General features: G+C 42.1%; 1 protein-coding gene across 1 annotated transcript; it reads left to right on the forward strand.

Annotated features, from left to right (window-relative positions):
* On the forward strand, nucleotides 1-27,975 carry KIF11 (kinesin family member 11; the record flags this gene model as incomplete). Its single annotated transcript, XM_083363316.1, has 23 exons — nucleotides 1-68; nucleotides 2,093-2,188; nucleotides 4,682-4,814; nucleotides 6,932-7,029; nucleotides 7,104-7,182; nucleotides 7,376-7,561; nucleotides 7,651-7,775; nucleotides 10,841-10,928; nucleotides 11,471-11,713; nucleotides 12,447-12,542; nucleotides 12,726-12,814; nucleotides 14,500-14,587; nucleotides 15,311-15,499; nucleotides 17,910-18,117; nucleotides 18,270-18,442; nucleotides 20,165-20,287; nucleotides 21,378-21,536; nucleotides 23,098-23,237; nucleotides 24,857-25,136; nucleotides 25,526-25,748; nucleotides 25,922-26,070; nucleotides 26,255-26,368; nucleotides 27,716-27,975. 23 exons carry the CDS (start codon nucleotides 1-3, stop codon nucleotides 27,839-27,841), a joined length of 3,273 nt encoding a protein of 1,090 aa, XP_083219442.1. The 3' UTR covers nucleotides 27,842-27,975.

Here is a 27,975-nt window from a genome sequence, read left to right on the forward strand (position 1 = left end):
ATGAATTCTTCCGTCGGCGCGAAGAAAGACGACAAAGGCAAGAACATCCAGGTGGTGGTGAGATGCAGGTCAGTCCTTCAGGGGGCGTCGCTCCGGTGGGCAGGGTTGTTGTTAGCTGCGAAGTCGTGTCCAACCCATCGCGACCCTATGGACAACGTTCCTCCAGGCCTTCCTGTCCTCTACCATCTTCTGGAGTCCATTTAGGCTCACGCCTACTGCTTCAGTGACTCCATCCAGCCACCTCATTCTCTGTCGTCCCCTTCTTCTATTGCCCTCGATCTTCCCCAGCATTAGGCTCTTCTCCAGTGAGTCCTTCCTTCTCATTAGGTGGCCAAAGTATTTGAGTTTTAGCTTCAGGATCTGGCCTTCTAAAGAGCAGTCAGGGTTGATCTCCTCTAGGACTGACCGGTTTGATCGCCTTGCAGTCCAAGGGACTCGCAGGAGTCTTCTCCAGCACCACAGTTCAAAGGCTTCAATTCTTTGGTGCTCAACCTTTCTTATGGTCCAACTTTCACTGCCATACATTGCAACTGGGAAGACCATAGCCTTGACTATACGCACTTTTGTTGACAGGGTGATGTCTCTGCTTTTTAGTGTGCTGTCTAGATTTGCCATGGCTTTCCTCCCCAGGAGCAAGCGTCTTTTAATTTCTTGGCTACAGTCCCCATCTGCAGTGATCTTGGAGCCCAGGCAAATAAAATCTGTCACTACCTCCATTTCTTCCCCATCTATTTGCCAGGAATTGAGAGGGCCGGATGCCATGATCTTGATTTTCTTAATGTTAAGTTTCAACCCAAGTTTTGCACTCTCCTTCTTTAGTTCTTCTTCACTTTCTGCCATTAGATTTCCGGTGGGCAGGGATTCTCCCTTTAATCGCTCTTGCTCTCTCTGATGGTGCTTTCTCCAAAGTCTCCCTTCGGTTTGAATCAGGATTAACCTCCGGGCTCGCAGGCGCTTGACGTTTGCTTTACTTGATTCTGGAGTCAGATTGGATCACGTGTAAGAAGAACAAGCATCTCGTCACTGGAAGACTTGAGTCGGGATGGAGCTGGGTCCTGTTAAATGGAGGGACAAGGCGGCAAAGATGAGCCAAGCTGGATCTAGCCCCTCCACTCCCCTCTCCACCCATCATAACAATAATCAAAATGCTGATGGTTGGAAGAAGGACGGTTGCAGTCTTGAATAGGAGTAAAGTCCCGTTGGTTACCATGTATACTGAACTATAGCTATAGGTACAGTATTCATTTACTACTCACAAGAAGGATGGGAAAGCAATCTGTCACAATGTCCTGTTTTTTTTTATGTGACCTGTTGGGAAAATAAATTGCCCTCCCCCAGCTGGACCAAGAAGATGGGCCTTCCCCATTCCTTCACTGTGGAACATCTGCTTAGCCACTGCTAAGCTTGTAAGCCGCCCTGAGTCTTCGGAGAAGGGCGGGATACAAATGGAATTAAAATAAAAAAAATAAAAATTGTCTTCAGAAATATCTTCCATTGGAAACAATAAGGTTCTCCTTAAGCTTCTCAGAAGGGGAAGCAAAGCCCTATTATCATGCATCTCAGAGTACCTTCCATTGGAAAACAATAGGGCTTAAAATTCATCGTTAAGTGCCCTCTTAAGTTTTTTTATTAGAGTTATGAAAGGAGGAGAATGGGTCTGGAGACAGCAGATTATTGAGATTATTGACAAAAGATTATTGAGCAGACGTTGTCCTATGTACTTTCATGTGGACTGAGGTTATTTCATTTACATGTCTTTATTTGGATGCATTTGAATTAGGACCAATGACAGACTTCTTTTCATCCTCATTCTCAATAAAGATGTAAAAAGCTAAGATAATAATTGTTGAAGACTGTAATTAAAAAAGTAGAGTAGTATTTAGGCTTTTTTAAAAAAACCATTTATATGGTATATGCTTGAGCTGGAAGTTTAATAATGATTATATTATTGACTACATTATGGGATGGGCAAACAATAATCAAATTTAGATGGCTGCCAATCAGCTATTCTCTAGGTAACTTACTGAGCAGGATAAACTATAAAATATAAAAATCAGTAACATAGTTAAAGAATCTCAAATCATATTCTTAGGCTAAGCCTAATTAATTTGCTACATTTAGGGGACACTGGCATGAGGCTAAAGCTTGAATCTGAAGAGAATTTATGTGGAGTGATGGAATATGAAGTGTAAGATCTTTGTTGTGATGTGTTTTGTTGATATTGTCTTAGTTGCTTTGAATAGTACATATATTTTGAATGGACAGATTTTTGTTATTAACTGAATCTTTTTGATGAACCAGCCTTTACAGCATCAAAAGTAATAAAAATATAACTGTAATGCTTCAGCATACAGAAAGCTATATGGTTTTCCATGGTGGTTCCAAATAAATCTCATGTAACATTACTAGATCTGTTCATTCTAAAACACAGACTCCGCTGTTTTCGGCGGCGCTTCTGATCAGCCGCAACAACCCTAACCCCATCACTGTCAAAGGAAAAAAGCGGACTCTGCGCGCTCCTGCCTTGCCCGTATCAACCAGGCTCTCCATGGCGTGCTGCAGCTGATCAGAAGCGCTGCTGAAAACAGTGGAGTCTGTGCGCATCTGCTGTGCGTTCACCCATCAGCTGTGCTCTCCATGCTTTGGATCAGGTGCAGCGCACTGTGGAGAGCAAGGCTGATGTGGGCTAGGTAGGCTCGCAAAGAAACTCCCGCTTTTTTCGGCGGGGCTGCAGTGCCTGGCCGGTTCGGCCAATTTCCCTTTCTTCTCCCCGTTCTTCCTGCTCCTTTTACAGTGGTGGGATTTCAGGGATGATTAATCCCCATTTGTGGCGTGGCCGCCAACCAATCACTGCGCCCTCCTCTCAGGAGAGCAGTGCCACAGCAGGAAAAAAAAGGAAGGCAACGCTGGCCACCAGACCCGCCTGGCGGCTCAGTAACTGCACTTCTCCTCAGCTTCAGGAAGCTTGTGCAATGGAAACTTGATGGTGAGGGGTGTGGGGCGCTCGCTGAGGGAGCTGCTACCGGTAACAGAGTTGGGGAAATGGGCCAGGCGGGGGGAGCTGCCAATGCCGCTGCCCTGAGGTTTGGCAGCCCCCCCCCCCCGAAGCAGCCATGATTCCCCCTCCCCAGCCAGCCACCATCCCCTGACCTACTTCTTTCCTGGCTGGCTGGCTGGCTCAAAACCTTACCACTCTTCTTGGTGGTGGCGGCGGCCTAATGGACCTGAGCAAACTGCTGGTTGCGCTGGTTCGAGGCACAGGGGGGAGGGGGAGGATTTTCACTGCCAGACTTTTTAACTTCTTAAAACTTTACTTGATGCAGAATGCATATCCTTCCCTTTCTGCATCAGGTTAAACAGTCTGGTAGCGAAAATCCAATAGCGGGGGAAAAAATCCTAGTCTCATGCACAGGGAATCTGCACCGTCTGCCTCCCCCTGGCCGGTCCCGCCAGCAGCTCGCACAGATCCATTAGGCTGCCGCCGCCACCCAGAGCCTGGCCCACCCAGCACAAAGTAGGCAAAATGACCGGCTGGTGTTTTTCCCTCCACCCCCTGCACAGATCGCTTGCTGCCGCCAGCGGCCCCCAACCCCTTGCACGGATCGCTCATTGTCACCAGCATTTTTCCCCCACCCCCTGCATGGATCACTTGCTGCCACCGGCCACCGGCCCTGCCCAAACTTCCTGTGCCGCCTTCCCCCCCTCCACCGCCCCCCCCCATAAATCTTAAGAAGGGCTTTTGATCATCTTGCACATTTTACTCACTGCCTAAACTCCACGATTCTCACCCCTGCAGAGTTTTGCTGCGGGAGTCGCTCCGTGCAGAAAGGAAGGAGCTCCTCTCCCAAGCTGCAGGACTAACTTTGGCTGCCCCCGACTCAGAGGTTCCCCTTCCGACATGCGCTTAATTCAGCCCCCTGAGTTGGACTAGATGACCTCCAAGGTCCCTTCCAACTAATTATTATTATTATTATTATTATTATTATTATTATTATTATTATTATTATTATATGATTATTATTATTATTATTATCTGCCCATGCCAAAGTGCCCCTTAGCTAAGGGGAGACGGGAAGGTGGAGGGGAGCAGCCATTCTCGCGAAGGCACCACAAACGGACACAAAGAGAACTCAGCACTCTGCTGAGTTTTGTCCCGTTGCCACACTAAAACCTGGGGAACGCCGAAACTCACAACTTCAGGGCACTGGAGTTTCCCGGTGTAGCCGTGCCAAGCCATGCCGCCGGGCTTCCCAGTGGCCAGCAAAAGGGAGATCGTGGCAAGACCAATCTTTTCCCCCATTCCCTCCCTGGCCCTTGAACTCATCTAGACACCTCTTTGTACCCCGATCAAAAGAGCCGGCGCATGTGGAGAGGGGGAGGGGAGCAGCCTGGCCCCGCCTTCCTCTGGGGCGATGGCGCGCGTGCCCACAGGGACGGCTCTGCGTGCCACCTGTGGCACACGTGCCCTAGGTTTGCCACCACGGGGTTATGGTATTATACTAGGATGCTGTTCTGTTCCATCTTCAAGTAGGAATGGTAGATTCCAGGTTTGGAATCTTATAGTACTGCATGCATACCAACTAAACTTAAAAAGCTAAGGAAAAAGGCTTATAGGTCTTGTGCTGATTTGAAACTAGCCTTACGCTTACTTCAAATAATGTATGGGAAACTGTTTTTAAAGGCCCTTCAATATATCTGAGCGCAGAGCTAATTCCTACGCGGTAGTGGAATGTGACCATGGAAGGAAAGAAGTTACCGTTCGCACTGGAGGAGTGGCTGATAAAACATCCAGAAAGACCTATACATTTGATATGGTGAGCTTTACTTACTGCTTAGTATGAATGTTCAGAGCCTTCTCTCCCCCTCACCCCATTTTGGCAGTTTAGGAGCAACGTGTTTACAATTTCCGTTGGCTACGTTTGCACGACAAGCTAAGGCCAAAATGAGCCATAAATGCTGTGGGGTAATGAATGAAGATTTTGTTTCCATGTTCAAGCCCTGGCACCTTCGCTAATAAGGAGGAAGCAGTGACAACTTGGAACAAGAGGAATTGTTAGGAGCATGAACACATGCCAGTTTGATACTGAATATATTATCAAACTAGGGTTCAGTGTTAAGTTTACACTATCAAGCTCACAAATTCCTGCTGCCACTTTGAGTAACTGGAGTGTCCTGGTTAGATTTTCCCTTTTTTAAAGGATTTAAAAACAAACCAGACTCTTACTTGATGTGTCCTGATTTGTGCAGTATTGTGAAAGGATGCGCTCGAGCTGAGATTTCCCTTCATCTCAGTTCTGACCCTTAATTGTGCATCTTATGTATACAGAAGATAAAATAGGGAAGGTCTCTTTTAGAATAAATATCAAATGTGAGTTATAAAGAAAGGTATTTACTAGAGAAACAAAAAAAAATTATACATGTTGATATAACGTCACATAAAACTCAATATAATGATCTTTACCTTTAAACAGAATTTGGGATTTCAGTGCCAATGTGGAGGATGGGGAGGAGCATCTTGGTAGTATCAGAAAGATGTATTGAAAGATGATATTATTGGAATCAGAGACTAGTAAAGAGAGGCCAACTTTTTTTTAACTGCGAAATATGTTCAGTATCTGACATAAGTGGCCCATCTAGTTAATCAGGAAATTATTGAAAGACTAGTTCATTTTCTTAATAATTCTGAACTTAAACAGTTTCCCTGTTTGGACTTTTTACAGCATAACATAATAAAAAGTTAACTGTGCACATCTATTCAGAAAAAAAGGGATGTTTAATTACTGAAGGTACGAATTTCCATCGTTAAGTAGATTTCTAAGAGTACCTAAGAAACGAATCACATAGAAATTAGTCGCTGCTTCCTTAGCATGGCTGCTACGTGTTCGTAGTTCGGAAGCAGCCAGTGCTGTTTATGACCAATACAGATTTATGTCTACAACTGGACAGAAAGTTCATTTTATCAGTTCTGCTGAAGGACTAGCTCCTTTCATTACTTCTTTTGTTGCCTTCAGTTAATTGCCTGAATTTGTTTCCCCGTGCATGTCGCTCTGTTAAATAAAATAATTACCGGCAAATATTGGCTTGATTTTTATAAATTGTAAGTTCTTGTAGTCTTTTGGGCTACAGATTTAAATACCAGGGTTTTTGTGTGGGGGGGAGGGGAGGTAAATTTAAATCTCATATTTAGCAATAGCACTTAGACTTGTATACTGTTTCATAGCAGTTTTGAGAGCCGTGGTGGTGCAGTGGTTAGAATGAAGTACTGCAGGCAGGATGCATAATATTTGCTTAGGGTTGGTGGCATAGTGGTGAGAATGCAGTATTGCAAGCTAACTCACTCCTCACTGTAGAAGTTCGATTCTGAGCAGCTCAAGGTTGACTCAGCCTTCCATCCCTCCGAGGTCAATAAAATGAGTACCCGGAAGGTTGGGGGCAATATGGTGACTCTCTTTACAGCTTAGAGAAAGCTGTAAATCACTATCAAGTGGTTTATAAATCCAAGTGCTATTGCTATTTTACAGCCCTCTCTAAGCAATTTATAGTCAGCATATTGCTCCCAACAATCTACAAAAAGATACATTAAACTAGAGGTTAGTGTATAAGGTTGCCCACTCATGTTATAAACTACAATTTGTAAAATATGGATCAGTTAATGCATTATGCCAAACCAAGACAAGCCGCATTACAGCTTACCCAGCACATGTTAAAATAAAATTTTTGTGTCTATGCAATAGAACACTTGTGTCTGAATTTCTAAGGAAACTTCTGAGGTATATTTGTTTTGCAGATAATCACAAAATAGTTTTAACTTGGTTTGTCAGAAGATTACTCTAGTTCAGGTAGAAGATATGTGTGACTTCAGAGCATTTAACAAGTCCCTTGTTATATTTGGTTTCCGGGTAAGAACAGTTTTTTTTATTCAATAAAACAGGTTTTTGGAGCCCAGGCCAAACAGATTGATGTGTACCGGAGTGTTGTATGTCCAATTTTGGATGAAGTACTTATGGGCTATAACTGCACTGTCTTTGCGTGAGTATTGTGCTTGTTTTTGTTGTACTCCAAAATATGTTACTGAAGCTAATTTTCCAAATTCCTTTATACAGTTATGGTCAAACCGGTACAGGAAAAACCTTCACTATGGAAGGGGAGCGATCACCTAATGAAGAATATACATGGGAGGAGGTAAAAAACATTTTAGTGCCTTCCAAGTATAATGCTGACACATTCTTCCGTCCTAACACCTACCTCCTCCAGTCTGTGCTTTCTTTGAAGTAAAAGAACAGCTATCTTTTTATACTTATTTGCTAACCTTCTAAGGCTGAATTCCTGGATTCTAAAATGAGTCGGTTAATACTGTGCTATTATTTTTCTGTAGGATCCACTCGCAGGTGTAATTCCACGTACCTTGCATCAGATTTTTGAAAAACTTGCAGAGAATGGTACAGAATTTTCTGTGAAAGTGTCTTTGTTGGAAATCTACAATGAGGAGCTGTTTGATCTTTTGAGTCCATCTCCAGATGTTGGGGAAAGGTTGCAACTGTTTGACGACCCACGTAACAAGGTTAAAAAAAAAGAGAGAGAGATGTGTCTCCTTCAAGGTTATGAACTTCTGAATTAGCATATGTAACTTCAGCATTTTCTTTTTGACAGAGAGGTGTAATAATCAAGGGCTTAGAAGAAATAACTGTGCACAACAAGGATGAAGTCTATCAAATCCTAGAAAGAGGAGCAGCAAAAAGAACCACGGCTGCAACTTATATGAATCAGTATTCCAGGTAAATAAATAAATATTTCAGATTTTAGAACAGCAGGTTTTATATAAGCAGAAGTAAAGCAGAAAAGCACAGTTTTGCCATTCTTAGGTAATCATTTGCTTAGTGTAATTCAAATGTTGCAGGATACAAATTCAGTAATAATAATAATAGAGAACCTTTGGAACTATTTCAGCTGCAAATAATGTTTGGTTCATGACTGTGATTCCGGATGTCCTTCGGGCAACAATCTGCCAAATGTGCTGCTCTTTTGCTGAGCAGAGTCAATTCAGCCTGAAGAACAACTTTTTTCTAAACTTAATTTCTCCTCGGTCAAGTCTGATTGTGAAATGTAAAATGTTCAAATATTTTGAAATCTTGAGAATATATTGGGGGAATAAAAACATTCAGTTTTTGAAAAGGTGGACATATTCGTAATAGTTTCTAATGCAATCTATTGACTTTTTAACCTGACTATTTTATCAGCATAAAACCATTGTCGGTACTTTTAATTTAAAAAAAGAAAATTACCAAATGAAATAAACAGAAAGATCCTTACAGATTTTTCTCACCAAATCTTGGTGGGCATTTCTGGTTGTGGGTTTTTTGTTTTTTTGTTTTGTTTTGTTTTGTTTTTTTTTTTTTTTTTGGCATTTTGAGAATGCCAGAGGAGAACGGGGCAATGAGCTCTCTGTTTCCAGGTGTTAACCTGTGTATCTGTGACAGTCTTCTCAGCAGAGATCTGAATGATGCTAAAAAGGAGGAGCTTAATTGGAACGCAGAATCAGGATACTTATATCTGTATCTCTGGTTCAAAGATGGTTAGAAGGCAAGCGATAATTCACAAACAGCCAAATCCTTGTCCATTTTTCTGGTTCAGATTTCAGAGAGATCTTAGACTTGGGAAACTTCCTATCCGTACCTCGGAATGTCATTGCATATATTCATGCAGTTCATGCCGCTATGAACTTTGTTAAGATACGAAAAATAATTGGGTGTTCAGTTTTTAAGGTTCCAATAAAGCAGACATGTCAAACACAAGGCCCGGGGGCCAGATCCGGCCCGTGAAGTGGTTTCATGCGGCCCACGAAGCCATCCTGGAAACAGTGAGGGAACGGCCCCCACTGCCTTGGCTCTGGCCCAGAGACCCTCCTCCTGCCAGAGACCCTCAGATCTGTCCCACTCCTGCCCAGGCCCCCATAGGCACCCTTGACGTGAAAGATGTAGAGCTGGCCATGCCCACCCAGTAGGCCATATGCACTCTAGCCACGCCCACCCAGTAGGCCACGCCCACCCTGGCCATACCCACCCGGCCCCCTGAGGGCAACTGCAATGCTGATGCGGCCCTCAATGAAATTGAGTTTGACACCCCTGCAATAAAGTACTTCCCAAATGTTTATCCTTCACAATTTATGTTGCTTTCTAGAGCCTTCGCCAGCATTAAATCAACAAATAAAGGTAGCTTGTATAAAGTCAACAAGTAAACTGAAATCCTTGTACCCACCATGGAATGGAGTCTTTTGCAACCTATGTAAGGAGCTGTGTTATGAGATAATTAGTTTTTGCAATGACTAGAAGAGGAAATAAAGCAGGGACTCTGCCAAAGTTAATCAAAGAAAAATGAATGAAGTAACCATTTCTTCTGAACTATTTTTCTCAATAAATTTGTGTTGGATTATTTATTTTTTTATTTTTTATTTTAATTCCATTTATATCCCGCCCTTCTCCGAAGACTCAGGGCGGCTTACAAGCTTAGCAGTAGCCTTCATTCTATGTATATGCCTGCTTATTAGGGCTTTCACACGCACACCCCCAAGCGGCATTATTACAAAGTCAGCTTAATTGCCCCCAACAATCTGGGTCCTCATTTTACCTACCTCGGAAGGATGGAAGGCTGAGTCAACCTTGAGCCTGGTGGGACTCGAACCTGCACTAATTGCAGCAGCTGGTGTTACGTAAGGAGGCATTAGCCCACTGCTCCACCAAGTCATGAGTATGCAGCCACCTGCCGAAATTCAATGTAGATCCGTGAGTGTATGATGCTGGGGGATATCTATGCCCTCTATATTTTAGATAATGGGAATAAAAAGCATTAGCTATTTCTGGATCCACTTCTTCCTAAAAGTTTATACCTCTTTCCAGGCTTGAGGTCCCACTGAAATGCATTTGAAATAGCCAACTAATTAAGAGTACCAGAAACATGAAAAGAGGGTGTTTCTACAAAAAAAAAGTTCTTAGGAAACCTTACACAATTCTGCATTGTGGATTGGCAATATGTAGAATATGACCATTTGAAGTTTATTTTATTTTTTGTCCTAATAATAGGCCTGCAGAGAAACCAAAGAGCAAAATTGAGTTTGTTGGGATCAACAGCTTCTTTAGCTGTCTTACTGATCAAGCATTTCCTGCCTTCTCTTCTACCAGCGTATGAGATCCTGGTCTTGATTTTGCGCCACTTGTCTAAAATGCAGCACAAAATGTCCTATACTTATTTCTAGCTCATATCTTGTAATTAGACAGGAGTGGGAAAACAAGCTTTCATCTGCCAATTATCTTCAGAGATCTCAAAGGCTAATCAGTTGGTGGGTGTCAGAGGGTTTGTTAGCTTCATTTGGGAAGGAAATCCTAGGCCAGGGGTCTGCAACCTTGACAAAATTAAGACTTGTGGACTTCATCTCCCAGAATTCCTCAGCCAGCTAAGGTTGCAGACCCCTGGCCTAGGCTCATCAGCTAAGACTTTGACAAGCGAATGGACCCATTTTAATTGGCTCAGTGAAGCATTCTTGATTTTAGTCGTATTTTATGAATGTGCTTATAACATTTTACTTCGGTCAATTTATGGTCGTATACCCTTTACTTTAGAAGGCTGAGAAAAGGCGAGAAAAGGCTGAGAAAAGGCGCAGAATGTCTTTCCTATTCTCAAAGTTGTTTTGGGATTTGTCTGACCCAAAAAAGTCATGGATCTAAACTTGGTTTAGCCTCCAACCAAATTGACTATTGCTTGTAATGGCTGTCTAACAGGTAAAAATCCCATGGCAAAAGATTATAGAACACTCACTAGAATATTTCTCTGTTGTCTCAATTTGTAGCCGATCCCATTCAGTGTTTTCCATCACATTGCACATGAAAGAAACAACAGATGGAGAAGAGCTTGTGAAAATTGGAAAACTAAACTTGGTGAGTTTCAGCACATGGTATTGCTGCACCGCATCAGATTATGCTCAGTAATACAGAGATGGCAGAGTACCACTGTTTGAAGGGAAGTTACATTGCAACAGCAAACTGTCACAAAACCAAGAAATGGATTTATTGTGATCTTAAAAATGCTAGTAGGGGTCCTGCCACTTTAGGACGACAGAGAACAGATCTTTCCATTTGAATTCTATTGTTGGGGATTTGACGTTTTAATCCCATATTCTGTATCATCTCAGATTTCTACCTACTAATGCAGGTACCTTCTCCCCTCACCCCAGGGTATAATTGAGGACTTGTTGGGTTTATAATTCTCCAGTTGTTGATTGCATATCATAGCATCCTAAACTATGGGCCACATTTTGTTTGTTGGCAATTGTAAATGCAAATACCCTCAGATATAGTTGTGTTGATTTTCAGCTGGTTAGGGATTAGCAGTAATTGTTGGTTACCAAGGTTGAATATAATTTTTTTGACTTCTTGTGACTACTACATACTGATTGTGACTTAGACAAGTTTATTTATAGGTTGATCTGGCAGGGAGTGAGAATATAGGTCGTTCTGGAGCAGTTGACAAAAGAGCTCGTGAAGCTGGAAATATCAATCAATCTCTGTTGACGCTGGGTAGAGTTATCACTGCCCTTGTTGAAAGAACTCCACATATTCCATATAGAGAATCAAAGCTTACCAGAATCCTACAGGACTCTCTCGGAGGACGCACAAAAACATGTATAATTGCAACTGTTTCTCCTGCATCAGTCAATCTTGAGGTAAGGTGCTTTCTTTCAGGTAGTGTGTTATGAGAGTGTGTTATGAGTGACATCGATTGGACTTCCAGAATAAATTATATTTAGAAGATTATAAGATTTAATAAGCATTATGAGAAGACATAGATCTCTAGAGAACACTGTAGAATTTGAACAGGTGGAAGGAGAAGAGAAGAGAACAGTTAGCAGTAAGATGGGTGGATTCAATTACAGCATGGATGGGTGTACCATTGGAAGATCTGATGGGACAGATTGGGGACAGCTTATCTTGGACAAAATCTATCATTTGGCTTGCAAGGGTTAAAACTGTCTTGATGGGCATAATATTTAAACAAACTTAATAAAAGTTCTATTAATAGACTTCTGATCTATTCTGGTTTATAGTATTAAATTTATTTGCTGCCCATCTCACCGTCGGGCAGTTCTAGGCAGCTTACAACAGTAGAAGGTAAGATTATAAAAAAATGTAAATAGTAAAACAATGAAGCCATAAAAATAAATGAGAATGCAGCAATTCTGAATGCTTTGTAAATAACAATAAATGCCATTTCTCTATAGAGAAACTCAGCAAAATATTTCTAGAGTGGTCCTCCTTGTATTTTTCAACAATTCTTTTTTTTTAATGTAGAAGTGGTTACAAAAAGATGATTTGCTTAGCATTTTTTAGTTTTATTTTAAAAGTAAATTTAAATTTATTTAAATTTATTTTTAATTTATTTTGTCTTTTGTACCACAGGAAACTCTGAGTACTCTAGAATATGCCCACAGGGCAAAGAATATCATGAATAAACCTGAAGTGAATCAGAAACTCACAAAACGGGCACTCATTAAGGTTCAGTACCCCTTCATTAAGTATAAATGCTTTTAAAATTTTCCCTGCTGTGTTGCAGTTTGAATCCATGATAGTAGATTGGAGTTTTTTAACTGGCTAGGCCAAAAATATAACTTTATGAGATTTATGGATTCCAGATGCTTCAGAAGATACATTCCAGCATTGTGCTGATATTTTTCACAGGAGTATACCGAAGAGATTGAACGCTTAAAACGAGATCTTACTGCAGTACGAGAGAAAAATGGCGTCTATATTTCTCTGGAAAATTATGAGTGAGTACTTGGCTCTCCACAAAGACTGACAGCTTAGGGCAAACATGACCTCATGTTTTTATCAATGTTATAAAAAAAAAAAAGCGCCATCTCTCTCCAGTCAGGCAGGATCATGTACTGTTGTGTTTCCTGACAGAATGTAGGTAGAGTGTAATTTGTAGAATGTGATAGAGCAACAGGATGCAGCTCAAACATCACACATGAGCAATCCTAGCTAGCATTTCTTATCAAAAAACCTTGAATGATGCTAATCAGCAGAGCAAAAAAGGATTGGGTCGAGCACCACTTTCAGAAGAGTAGAGCAACATTCCATTATGACCAGATTTCTAAAAGTAATTCCCTCAGAAACAGGCTTCTGTGGTGTGTTGGCTATTGAGAAATGAGATTTTAACATTTTGGAGGAAAACCCTGAGGTATATTGAAATACGGCATATATATTTTTTGAAAGAGGGAAAGCCCCAGTCATAGGTCATTGTGAATTAAGATACTTGGTGGCTGTAGAACACTGAATATTATTTGGAAAAGAAAGGAATCTGAGGGGTTAAGATGTAATGCAATTCCCCAGAGCATAGCTAATTGAATTTTAAACCTTTTGGATGTCCAGATAAAAATCCGAATATATACTACCTGGTCCCACTTATTCCCTCTTTAATGAGCCAAGGTGAGGAGCAACAAAATAAGGTTTTAAACATGGTCACTCAGAGTCAGAAGGGAAGTGACAACATGATTGGATAAAATCTTAAAATATGGAGAAGGAAAAAATATCTGGATGAAGGAATGTGGCAGCATGAAAAATTATAGAAAGTTGAACACAACTGGAACAAAGGATAGAAATGGAGGAATAAGTTGACTCATAAGTCTTGGTTCAAAGCATCTTCAAGGAAGATATAACTGATATGCTACAAGATTTATCAATTATACTGAATAGAAAATTCCCCTTTATGGAAGTCCTGGTATACCTAAAACAGAACACAGCTCCTAGCTCAATTGCTAGATAAGTTGGATCATTTACACTTGCGTAATCTCGTTGACTAAGGGACGCGGTGGCTCAGTGGGTTAGGACGCTGAGCTTGTCGATCAGAAGGTCGGCAGTTTGGCGGGTCGAATCCCGAGTGCCGCGTAGCAGAGTGAGCGCCTGTTACTCGTCCCAGCTTCTGCCAACCTAGCAGTTCGAAAGCATGTAAAAATGCAAGTAGAAAAATAGGGACCACTACGGTGGGAAGGTAACAGCGTTCCGTGCGCCTTTGGCGTCTAGTCATGCCGGCCACATGACCACGGAGACGTCCTCGGACAAGCGCTGGCTCTTCGGCTTTGAAACGGAGATGAGCACCGGCCCCTAGAGTCGGAAACGACTAGCACGCATGTGCGGGGGAACCTTTACCTTTACCTAATCTCGTTGACTATAGTGTAAGTGGTCTATTCTGTTTATTGTGAGCTGCTTTTAGATTTTTAATGAGCAACGCCTAATGTTTTAAATAAACAGCAATAAGATAAATGTATAGTTCAGGCAGAAATGACTATCAATAGTTAGCAATATGAGGAACTTCAAGCATGATGCTTGAAAAATAAGAGCACAATCTAGTGATAGGAAAGGAACAGTTATATCTCTCCTATAGTTATCTCATTGCTTAGCCTGGAATTAATAAGACTACATCACAGTTAACATTAGCTAACTTTTTTTTTAGAGCTCTTCATGGCAAAATGACAATTCAGGAAGAGCAAATTGCAGATTACATTGAGAAAATCACAGCCATGGAGGAAGAATTGCAAAAAGTAAGTGGACCCAGTACATTTTCCTTATCTTTTGGGATGTTTCTCCGATGGTTAGGAAGCTCTAGCGTGCTCATCTTTTCACAAAAATCTGTAGTGGTTTTTCTTTCACAAGAGCCAGTAATTTAGCCATCATTTCCAGTTCTGTCACCTTACTAATCACATGGTCTTTCCAGTGCTGAGCATACAGTCACCGTTATATATAGAAGTAAAATGCCGTGTACTTTTTTCCCAGCACTTTACCCATTAAGGCCTAGCATTAACTCTCTGGTCTGAACTGCATATTAATTTTCAAGATTATTTGAATTAAATTATTAATTTCAGTCCAATATTACTTAGCTTTTTTTTGTAGGCCCACCAGTTTGAAAGTCATTACCAAGTAGAAACAATACAGTTACAGAAATATGAGATGGGGTGGAAATCAAGCTGGAACTTTGATTCGATCAGCTGTAATACCTTAAAAAAAGCATGTCAGCGGTCAGAAAAACTACTTAGAAAAGCATTTTACTTACACACATGCGTGCACGCACCTACATATGTAGGTATGTATTGTATATATGAAGGTGCTCCTGAATGAGCCACGTGAGTTTTTGTCAAATTTTTGCTGCACAGTCAGCAAAAAGGAAGAGCTAGAAACACACAGAAGCCCTTAGAGGCCATATCTGGGCTGCAGGTGACCTGTCCTTACCTTCGTTATCTTTATGAGTATATGTTGTCTTGATGCAGGTTACCGAGTTATTTACTGTTCAAAAAGATGAAATGGAAAAGTGCCAGGCAAACCTACAAGCCAGGGAAATGGAACTGGAAGTTACTCAGAAAGACCTGGAAGTCACCAAGGTTCTTCTTGCTGAAGAAGAATATGTGGCCTCGGCTTTAGAGAGCTCAGAAGAAAAACTTCACGGCACTGCTACCGAGGTCAGACAATGTGACATGCTGGTATTGTTTTTTTTTAAATAGATTGCTTGCTTGTTGTTGTTAGCAGCGAAGTCGTGTCCGACCCATCGCGACCCCATGGACAACGTTCCTCCAGGCCTTCCTGTCCTCTACCATCTTCTGGAGTCTGGATTGCTTGCTAGATTAAGACAATTGTATTTTAAATGGTCAAAGACAGACCATATTGGACTTTTGCTGTCATTCTTGATGAACGATGTGTGCATTTTGTGGATGCTTTTTCAGTTAATAGTCTGTCCGGCCACAGCCGCTTGGCCACCGGGCTGCGTGAAGGGATGGCCACTCACTCCCACACACTTACGCTACCACCGCCCCGAACATCACGCTGGCAGTAGCACTGCCCCACCCACAAGCATCCCACTGGCGCTAGCACCACCCCGAGCATCCCACCAGTGCTAGCGCTGTCCTATTTGCAGTGCTCGTGCCCGCCAGCCCTGTTTGCATTTGTGCATGCATGTAGCGGTGCCTGCCTCCCTTTCCGGGCCGCCAAATCAAAAAGTTTGGAGACCTCTGGTCTGAAAAAAGGGTCCCCAACTCCGGGCTGTAGCCCAGTACTGGGCCGTGGCCTGTTGGGAACCAGGCTGCACAAGCAGCGGGCAAGTGTATGAAGCTTGATCTGTACAAGTGGCAGGCACATGAAACCCAGCTACCGCTACTGGTTCATGGAGCAAGAAAGGTTGGGGACTGATGGTCTAAAAAGACTTTGAAGCCAAAAGAGGCAAAATTTGGAAAGAACATTTCTCAGTGGATTTTGCAGGAAAACCATTGAGAAGTATAGTCTTTTTTTAATTGCTACCTGTTTGGTCAAGGAACACATTTCTATGTAAGCGATTAAACCTTTAGTTTTTGTTGTGGTCCTTCATAAACTGTTTTCCCAATTTTTGTGACAACAGCTGATTTTTAACTATACCAGGGGTCTGGAACCTTGGTTCTTTTATGACTTGTGGACTTCAATATCCAGAATTCCTAAACCAGCCATGTTGACTCAGGAATTTTGGGAGTTGAAGTTCACGTCATAAAAGAGCCAAGGTTCCCTACCCCTGAACTATATCATTAATACCATAGTGTCTTTTATCCTGAAATACAATATCAAAGCAATGTTCGCAAAGGAACTTGAGAAGATAATAGCATATAAAGCCCTGCAAATAGAAATAGACTATGACAAAAGAAAGCAGAGGTAGTCCCAATAGTAATGTGCATCTTGGGTGCATTCCCAAAACAATTAGAGGAACAGTTGAACGCAGTCGGCATTGACAAATTCCCCATCAGTCAATTGCAAAAGGCAGCTTTACTCAGAATAGCTTGCATTCTGCAACGATACCTGTAATACAAGGGTGTCAAACTGCCAGCCCGCAGGCCAGATGCATCATAGCAAAACCACACCCACCCCATTGCTGGCGATGGCAAAAAAGTCACGATATTTCACGACACGTCTCATGACGTTGCGAGTTTGACAACCCTGCTCTAACACCATAAAACATCAAAATGTTCCTATCCCAGATCCTTGGAAAGGACTCAATAGGTGGATAAAAATGCCAAATCCAGTCTGAACATCTGGCTGACTATGCGACAAACCACATTTTCCATCGTTTCCCTAATTTTAATTCCAAATCTTGTTTTGTCTCACTTTGTCAGCACTTTGAGTGTAACTTAGTGATAGCAAAGCTACTCATAAGTTTCATTTTGTGATTAAAATCCATTCATAAATCTAGATTATTCCTTATTAATTAATTTGTAAGTCTAGTTAATTGATAAGCATGCAAATCTTTCAGTGTGGTTGCTTAACTGATTTTGTTTTCAACCATACATAATTAATACTGTTATCATGTCTTGTAGGGTAGCAATCTCTCCAAAGCCAGATAGTCATTAAATACTGTATATAACTGTTTGTTATATATTTAAAAATAACTATTTTTAGAACAAAGAAACTTACTGTATAGGATCTATTCCATATAGCTTTTTCTCCAGGAATCCTCACTATGTAGTTTACAAAATGGCTTTTGGGTTGGAGGTAGAAAAGCTCAACTGAGCAGCCTTCTAAGATTTCTATTAAATCTGGACCCTCAGTTGGGTGGCCGGTTAGATTATGGATTCTATATTCACATGTGATGATGGTTAGATTATGGATTCTATATTCACATGTGATGAAGTTGTTTAGCTTATTCAGATCCAGATACTTTATGAGCAGACACTGAGGTCAGTAATACTTTACCTCTTTAATTCTGCACAGCAGTAAAGCATAAATATTTAATAAGGTAGTTATGTAACTCCCTCTCTTAGTCTACACTTGGAAATGTAATGGAGAACATTTTGTGTGTGAGAGAGAGAGAGAGAGGTGATATTTGAAGACTATCAATCTTTTTTTCTGCCTTAGCTGCTTACTACAGTTAAAGAAACTACCAATGATGTGTCCGGTTTGCATGCAAAATTAGATCGGAAGAAAGCAGTTGAGCAGCATAATGTGGAAGCTCAAAAGACATTTATGGATCACATGAATATACTCTTCGACAAAATCCAGAACTCTGTGAAAAAGAACTATCGGAATCAGCAGGTGATGCTGGACTCTTACACCTCCTCAGTTAGTAAGTGTTTCTATTCAACTTTACATGGCAATAAAGTTAACACCCACCTGGCATGCCAAAACCTGGATTCAGACTCGTTTGAGAAATCAAAACCGTTACTAGTAAGGGGGAACTGGGTTAAATTGTTATAACTCATCTTTTTTTCTTACTAGATGATCTTCTGTCCACCAGTTTTTCAGCATTTGGAGTTACTGCAGCAGCTATAGATGCAGCATTCACTTCGGTAAAGGAAATGGTTTCTGCTGAAGTGTCCCTAGCTGCTGAAAAAATGCTGAATCAGGACTCACTGACCTCCAAAAGTAAAAATGACCTGCAGAAAATGATTGTAAGTACAAGTGACATAAAGTAGAATAATGTTTCGGTTATTTGCTGTTAAAAGTATAAGCCTGAAACAAAAGAGGGAGCCGATTGCCCAGAGTTGGAGGTTCCATGTGGTTTTCAAATGAGGCGAGACGTAGACATTATGACTACAGTAAGACAGATTTTGGTACAGCCTTCCTTCATCCAGGGTCATGAGCATAAAAGCTAGGAAATTTGATGATTAGACACTTGGGGCAAGTTCCTACCCTGTTTCCCAAAAAGTAAGTCCTGCCCCCCAAAATAAGCCCTAGCTTGATTTTGGGGGGTGGGCCTAATACAGTGATGGCGAACCTTTTAGAGACTGAGTGCCCAAACTGCAACCCAAAACCCACTTATTTATCGCTGGGTGGGCATGGTTGTTATGGCAGATTGGGTGGGTGTGGCCAAGGTGGGCGTGGTCACCTCAATATTGTTCGTGGGGAGGGATGGAGGAGATCCAGGGGGTCTCTGGCAGGCGGGACAGTAGGCAGGAGGCTCGTCCTGCAGGGTGAGGCAAGGCAGGGCGGGGGTGCCATTGCCATGGGGTAAGGCAAGGGCCAGGGCGGCTGCTGCCTGACACCATCAGCCCCCACACACACAGGCCAGCGAGCGCATGGGGGCTGACGGTGTCCGTCAGCAGCCAGAGCCTGACGGCCCCTCGACCGGTGCACTCTGGGTCTCCGCAGCCCGCCACCAGCAGTTCAAAGAAGCCGCCTCTGAGCTGGATGGCCGGTTGACAGCTGAGGAAGCGATGCAGTCGGCCATGCCGATGAAAAGAAGACCATGCAAGGCTAGGAGGGATGGGACGAGGGAAACCAGCCGTGCCAGGATGCATCCGGCCACGTGGGACCTCGGTGACTTAGAGGGCAGCTGCTTGAAGAGGGACGGTTGCCATCTCCGGGGCATGGCGAGCGTGCCCACAGAGAGGGCTCTGAGTGCCGCCTCTGGCACGCATGCCATAGGTTTGCCACCACTGCCTTAATATAAGCCTTATCCCCAAAATAAGCTGTAGTTTGGTGGCAAAGCACATGCCTAAAAAGCCCGGGTGGGTGGGGGGGAGGTGCAGCTGCCCTATATGCCCCACAACTACTTATCAGGCCTCCCATGAATCAACACCTGTCTCTCCTTGCTAGTCCACTTGTTCTGTGGCGTCCCCCAGCCTGCATTTCGCAGTCAGAGGCCTTCCGGAAAGGCCTCTGACAGCGAAATGTAGTCCAGAGCTGCAGAATGAAGCTGCTCCTTTGGCCACAGAAGAAGTGGGCTGGTTGGGAGGGGCTGTCAGTACTGACACCATGAGGTGAGTGGAAAAGACACCCCTGAAAATAAGACCTGGTGCATATTTTGGAGGCAAAAAAAAAAAAAGGGACTGGGCCTTTTTTCGGGGAAACACGGTATGTTATATAGCAGAATGCAAATAAGGATGCTAGTGGAACGCAGTGCTACAGAAGGAACAGAAAATTGTGTATTTGGCATATCTGTCCTCCATGAAGATTTATTAGGGGCCACGTCAGCCCTTGGGAAAGCATCTTACATTGGAGGAAGCTTGGCACCAAATTGATCTTACTGATTCCTAAAGTGTGAGAAATAATTTGGCTAATTTGGAGGAGTTCTAATGTCTTTAGCCTTTCCGCAATTCTCTTTTCTGATTGGGTCTCAAATGTTTTCTTCGTTGGAAGCAATGAGTTCACTACCTTGTCTGCTCTCCTAGGAGGAACACGCATCTGGACTGGACAAGGCATTAAGTAGCCTGACTCCTGTGGTACAACTAGTGCTGAGTATAAACTCTCAGCTGCAGGAACACGTCAAGAAAAATTCATCCTTGGCAGAAATGGTAATAAGCATACCTTGAAGTACTATAATTGTTGAATGCTAGCGCAAGGATTAGGAACCTTTAGCCCAGTGCTTCTCAACCCTGGAAACTTGTAAGACGTGTGGACTTCAAACTTTTTAAGACGTGTGGGTAATTCTGGGAGTTGAAGCCCACACGTCTTTAAAAGTTCCTAAAGTTGAAAAACAACAACAACACTGCTTTAGCCTTTCGACCTAATCCAATCCATGAGAACAAACACCAAGCTGCCAGAGCCTTCATTTGGGCTCTCTTCCTCCCCCTTGCAAGGTAAACCACTTCATTTGTAGTCCAGTTTCATGCTTTGCCCCCTTGGGGAAGGCACTGAACAGTCACAGTTGTCAAGAGCCATGGAGCTTAGAGGTGGTTAAGATGGGAGTTCTTAAGAACTCCAGAACTTAAGATGCAGTGTGCTTGTATTTGGAGAAACCACCGGGTCATTGATGATGGTATAAATAGAGCTCTTCCATTTGCTGACAGGGAAAGCCAAGGAACATTGCCTATTTTCTCCTGCAGGCAAAACGTTTTCTCCTGCATGAACACTTTTATAAACAGGCAGTGCTTTTGAAATGGGCTATCCCTGCCCTATCGATCTCTTGAGCATCTGGATGTTGGATCCTCTTGCCCACCTGATCTCTGGGACAGATTTTTGTCAATCTCAAGCCCTCCAGCTGGAGTGAACTAGAAATCCCCTCCTGATATTTCCAGATCATCTGGATAGTTTCAGATTGAAGGAGACTGAAATGTCTCATTGCTGCTCGTGGGTATTTGGCAGGAGGACAAGTGGTAAAACATTGCGAAATCACAACACAAACCCTGGAGTCTGTTATGGTGTTGCCATGCACGTCTTGACATGTTTTCATTATCATGGATAGAGCATGGTGAGTTATATTTGTTTAGGTGGGACCGCAGGTGACGCCTATGGTCCCACCTAAATGAATAGAACCTGCTATGTTTGTTTCTTTAAAAAAAAATTCAACACATATACACATACCACACTAGTATTATTTAGAAAAAGCCAATAAATATTAATGTGCCTTTGAAAACTGATGTGATCTTTTTTTCTGATTGAAAGATTACAGGCTATAAAGAAGAACTGGCTACCTTCTTCCATGATCATTCTCTTGCTTTGAGTAAACTACACGAAGACAGTTCCCAAATGTTTTCTGAGCTTCAGAATAATTTTGACAGCTTGCAAGAACAAGTCAAACTGACCAAGATGGCACAGAAAACGGTATTTTTTCCATTTGTAGGACAGGAATGATCAAGCCAGTGTCCATAGGAGGTCCATAGTGCACTAGAATAGAAGTGAGGTAGTTTTTGCTATGCTATTTAAGGAACCCTGCTAGGTTCTGCTGGCTATTGTGCCTTTCTCCATCCTGATGATGATTATGGTCCAGTGTGGCCTTCTTAAGAGACAGGTAACCAGTTTTCTGGACTTCTGCTGCTGTTATGCAATTGTACTTGAAAGTAATTGGAGGACAGCGAGTTCCCTACCCGTGTCCCTGTGGCTCTTTGAAATTTTATATTTCTGTTTCCACTACCAGTACAAAAATTTGCTTGCCTGCAGGGTTATGGCAATGGTTCCCAAAGTATACAGTGTACATCAGGGGTCCTCAACCTATGGGCCGTGGCCCACTACTGGGCTGTGGCCTTATGGCCAGCGGGCTGTGGAAATGGCTGACTGGTGCGCGCAAGCGTGCACGCTCACTCCCTGCACTCGCACTAGCGCCCACGGCCCTGCGGGGGCATGAACAGGGTCACTAGCACTGGGCGGGTGTGCGCGGCCCATTCGTGCACAAATGGGGCCGCTAGCACCAGGGGTATTGTACACGTGGCCTGTTTGCGCATGCGTGAACAGGGCTGCTAGTGTCACGCAGTGCCCATGCCGCTGTTTGCATGCACGCATGCGTACACACCAATTTGAAAGCTGCTCTCCTTCCCTCCGGGCCGCGAGCCGAGAAAGGTTGAAGACCTCTGGTATACATAGTTCTGGTTGGCTCCATTTTGTGAATGTTCGGTTGTTTGTTTTGATTTTCCACTTACATTTTCTACTTCTGCTTCTTTTATTGTAAGGAGAATAATACAACCAAACAAAGAAGAATGGGAACATAGGTTAGCTTCATGTGTACAAATGCCTTCTAGTAATATGGATGCTAACATTGTTCATATTTCTTCTTAAAGTCACATATACATACCAAGTCAAATGCGTTCAAGTAAATGTGAATGTGTCATTTCTTGTGCACATGTAGGAGTGAAGCGGGATTTGGCTTTACCTAAGAAGGGGAAAATGTGCTTCTTGAAAAAGGGCTAATCAGGATAAGCATTTCTCTCTCTCTCTCTCTCTCTCTCTCTCTCTCTCTCTCTCTCTCTATATATATATATATATATATATATATATATATATATATACACACACACACACACACACACACTTGTTTCATCCTTCATAGTAACTTGGCGGTGGGGTTGTGTTTGTCTACAAATTTCATTTTAGGGTTATGAGTCTGCTTCTTCCAGGAAGCAGATTGGATAGAGAAAGTTGAGTTTTGCCCATATCTAGCAGACTCTTTCATCCCATTTATCTCCTGAAAGGTGGAATTTTTCCCCCCGAACTGTCTCTAAAAGAAAATATTCAGCTTTCTGAAGAGCTACTGTTCTATATTAAGTATTAACTGGAAAATGCCTCTGAAGCACATTTGAATAAATGTGAGCTTCCTGCATGCTTTCAAACTATTTTACTAGTACAGTTTTCCTCAGTAATATTTTTTTCAACTTTCCTTGATTCATACTAGGGTACAGCCCAACTTATTGCTTTGCTGCAAAATCAGCTAACCATGCTTGATCACCAAACTCAGCAGAACCTCAGCCAAATCCTAGAGAAAGGTGGAAGCCTAAAGAAGAATATTAATGACGTGCAAGAAAATATAATTGTGTAAGGAAGCTTTCTGACTTACTTCTTTTCTGAAGTACGTTTGAAGGATTATTGTAATATTCTGCAGTGCTTGAGATCGATCCCGATATTTCTTGGGCTAAAACTCTCGTATTTCTTACCATAGACTCAAGCATCCATGACTTCAGACTAAACCTGTATAATTGTCACGAATGAAGGCAAATCAACACGTCTCAGGATAATGATGCAAGATTGAATTTGAGTTGGTCACCAGGACCAGAGATTTACTCTTCTGGGCTTGCAGACTCATGCCGGAGGAGCCCGTCTTCAGGGAACTTCTCTCTACTGGAATAAGCGCTTTGGGCTGTTCTGTGAGTTGTGCTTATGTGGTGCCTTTCTATTGGCTGATGGGTGTGTTGATGGCTGGCGATTGGCCTTGGGCTCCTAAGTACTTGATAAGCTGATGGTTGTTCTGAACCAGCCCTCTTCTCGCACCCCTAATCAAAAGAAGAGTCTGGAAAGCGTCCAAGACCAAAAGGCTTCTGCCAAGTTTTAATTACACTGTTACAAGAATACAAGAGCTTGACTTCTCAAACGGAAAAGTTGCTTTCAGCAACCAGCCCCTCCCCAAACACTTCTTTTATAGAGAGCTCAGGGCGTGGTCTCCCTGTGCCTCCTCCCGAGGAGTCCCATAGCCTTTCTTTGTTTGTCCCTGCTCGTCTGCCTCCTGCGTCGGGCGTCCTTGAACAGGGCCAGCTGTGGGTCATCATCCTCCGCACTCTCGGGCTCACACAGCTGAGAAGAGGTTCCCGGCTGAGGACTCTGCAAAGTCTCCAAATCATCATCAGCCGGTTCGTTTCCCTCCTCCCCCACATCTGAGTCCTCCGATACATCGGACCCGGCTGTCGGACCCACAGGCTGGCCCTGAGTCACAACAATGGTAAATTGGCACTCCTGTTAACTGACAAGGAGGCCCCTTTCCCAGGCTCCAGCCAACAACACACCAATCAGCCAATAAGAAGGCACCACATAAGCACAACTCACAGAACAGCCCAAAGCGCGTATTCCAGTACAAAGAAGTTTCCTGAAGACAGGATCCTCCGGCATGAGCCCAAAGCTCGGCAGGGTAAATCTCTGGTCCCAGTGACTGACCCAAACCCAATCTCACATCTGTATAATTGTGTGGTCAACGTAGACATTTGGAAATGGGAGATTGAATTTGAATTTTATTTCGCTCGAAATGAGTCAAGTGAAATAAAATGGACTCTTTTGCTACTCCCCTTTATTGACTAATGTCAGTTTCAGGAACAACTTGCTACCCTTATGCATTGCATGGTTTTGATCTCCATGTCAATAACACCTTGTGAGAAACAAAGGCAGGGGTGGAGATCTTTTTAAAAGAATATTTCAGGATGTTCAAGTTAAAGTAGGGCTTGTGTGCATTTGCTTTTAGCGTTCTTATTGAAAAAAATGGCAAATACTGTAGGCTCCCCACTTGTACTCCAAAACAATGCCATAGAGAGCTCTTCCAGAATGACTGGATGCTGTAATAAAATTCAGTGAAATTAGCAATTTAGGCGAAGCATTGATTTGGCTGCTGTTTCAGTCTTAGCCTATATGATTAGTGCTTGAATAATCTGTGGCTAAATCCTTTTATTTAGGCAGACTATTGGCCTTGTCAACTCCACCACTTCCCAGCAGAACAAGATGATTCCAGTTCTGGATGACTTTTCCCAAGAGATCAGGCAGTCCAGCCACGATAATGTTAAGATGCTTCTGGAGTCAGGCAACCACGTTAAAAATCTGGGCCGTAGTTTGCGAAACACATGTAAAGAAACAACCAGCTGGGCTGAAACGGCAACTGCAGAGATAGACTCTGTACTTGATCAACAGAGAGCTTTTCTCTACCGCCAGAATGAACACCTACAAAACGTGTGCAAGGTAATTCTAAATCTTACAACCTGCTGACACTTAGATCATCAAAGACTTTTTAGACATAGAATTTTATGACAGCTATAGCCAGAGAGTCCTTGACTGGTGGCCATAATTGAACCCAAAATTTCCATTGCCAAGTGAGGCAGTTGTTAAGTAGGTTGTGCCTCATTTTACAAACTTCTTTGTCACAGTTGTTAAGTAAATCGCCGCAGTTCATGTTCTCCCACCCTTGAGCAGTCTCTTTTCTAGAAATGATGGTGGTTCACATGCTTGGGAAAGGACCATAAATTGTTGTATGTTGGATAATACAGTAAGGTCCATTCAGTCAAACCTGCAGTTTATAACCTTGAAGATCTGGTTTCTTGACATAGTACCTTAAGGTGTTTTGCTTCCAGGATGTCAGTGACAACTGTAATGCATCAGAAGCCAAAGTGACAGACCAGGTGAAGAGACAAAAAGAGGCTGAAGATGTCATCCACAGGAGGCTTCTTGACCACTTGCAGAATGATCGGGGTGTGCTTGCCGAATGGAAAGACCTGCTCCTTAAAGAAGCAGAGGATGGTTTAACTCAAATTAATGGCTTCCTGACTGAGGAACTTAAAACGGATCTCCCAACAGGTATTTGGAGAGGAAAAATGAGCTCTGCAGACTTTAGAGGGAGCCCCCCCAAAAAAGAGTAAGAGCTATCTAAAATTAGGGTTTTAAATCCAATAAGAAAAAGGTGGCTTTGTTGTCCTAGGTTGCTGTAGTGCACTGCGCTTATTGTCTCTTAAATGGATCTTTTTCTAAAGGAAATACTCCACAGCGGAAGGACTACTGTTACCCAGTAGCAGTGGTGAAAACAGAACCTCGTGATCTCTTGCTTGAAAAATTAAGGCAAAAGCAGATGAAGCTGACAGCTACTCTAAAGGCTGCTGAAGCCATGAATGCCTTGGATGAGGTAACTACAGATAGTAAGGGGTGGAGAAATGGCTTGCTTCTCCCAAAGGGCGGTGCTTAAACTGCTAAATTGCTGCAGAGTGAATTAACTGGGCAGAGGATTGCTCCTGCTCCATTGTGTATTTAACTTGTAGAAATGGTTTGTCCACACTACCACAACTGGCTTAACTCTTGTCTGTCCCAAGGATTCTTTGATGGACGAAGAAGGAATAAGAGAAACTAATGAGAGCCTTTGCAGTGAAAAATCCTACTTGGAGACTAGTTTGTGTATTCAGACTAATGGTGTGCCCTTCTTCCAGGTAATTTATGTATTTTTGTGTTGACTTGATCAGGAGATGTATATTTATCCAATAATTTTATTAACATTTATACAGAGAAAATTAACAAAGAACCTAATACAAGAATGTGGTGTTTTTTTTAAAAAAAAAATTAAGTGTAGAAAGGAAACATCCCCAAAAATGGTAAGAAAAGAAAAATTCCCCCAAAATCTGCAGTAAGATAATATTCAACATTAACAATTTATTGATGTCTCTTAAATTACAACCAAATCTTAATTCTGTGCCTCACCCCATTTTCTGTAAACTCATCTCTAAATCTTTAGGTCTCCTTATTGATTAATAAAGATCCAAACAAAAGTAATAGAAATACCTGCCAGTATATTATAAGTATATAATCTTCCTTTCCATTTAGTCTAACTTTCCTTATCCTTCTCTTAATAATTAAACGTTAACAAAAGTAGTAATAAAAATTGAAAGCTATTAAACATCATCTGCAATGATAACCTCTTATTTAGATATCAAAAAAATGGAAATTTAAATATTACAAATTCATCCACTATACCACTGAACATTTCAAAAAGAGAAATAATCCAATCCAGATGATCATCAAACATCACCAAAGATAGCAACTCATCATTTTACTACAGTCATATAAATAGATTTTATAGCTTTTTTCCTTCTTCCTCTCAGCCATGTTTAAATCTCTTGGATAAAATTCTGGTTTCTTCTGCTTTCTTTGCTCTTCTCTTGAAGTTCTTACCACCTTGATCTAAGACTGTTGGTACTTTCCATGAAGTAACTCCAGTAAATGTCTTGTTCACCTCATTGTTTGGTTACATTATTCGTACGTCTTTTTTGATTTGTAACTGATTATTCAATTCCACTTTTAGATCTGGTATTTTCATCTCTTTCTTGTAGGTTGTAATTTTTAAGTCCACCTCCAAGTCCATTTTAGCTGTCTTCAAAGGAGATTGTTCATCATCTTAACATTTTCCAGTAAACAGTTAAAAAGCTCACTTTTCACACCCAGAGATCACGTCTTCTTTAAAGTAGCCACATCATGTGCTTTGCTAATTGACCCTTCAAAGATGTTTTGCACCAAAATGTAAATAAAATAGCATTTTCCCAAACGAGAAGATCTTTCTAATTACACTGGACAATTTTTTTTCAAAAGTTTTGCTTACTGAAAAACTTTTGGTGATAAGTTGTTTAGATATTTTCATACGCCGGAGAGTATTTCTGTTTGCCAGTAAACTGTCTGAGGCAATGTATTGCCACACTGATGACACAACTATAAAATAGAACTGATATAAAGCTTTCCCAGCAGTAAAAATAATAAATAATAACACAAGCTCTTTAACTTTACAGCATAAAAGAAGTGTCAAAAAGGATAAAGAGAACAAATCAGCATTCTTCCTGGAAAAGGCCAAGGAGGAGGATTCAGTAACTCCATCTGTTTCAAAGTCAAAATATCCATTAAGAGTCCTCAACTAAGAATGTACAATATCTCGCTTTCTATTTCTTTCCATCCTTGCAAGCTTTATCACCCTAATAGCTTGCAAAGCTTATGCACATGGCTTTGTAGTCAATGTCCCAGATTTGCTTAGGTAGAGATCTCATCAACACAG

This window comes from Vipera ursinii (genome assembly GCF_947247035.1).
Source record: "Vipera ursinii genome assembly, chromosome: 5".
NCBI classification, from domain to species: Eukaryota; Metazoa; Chordata; class Lepidosauria; order Squamata; family Viperidae; genus Vipera; species Vipera ursinii.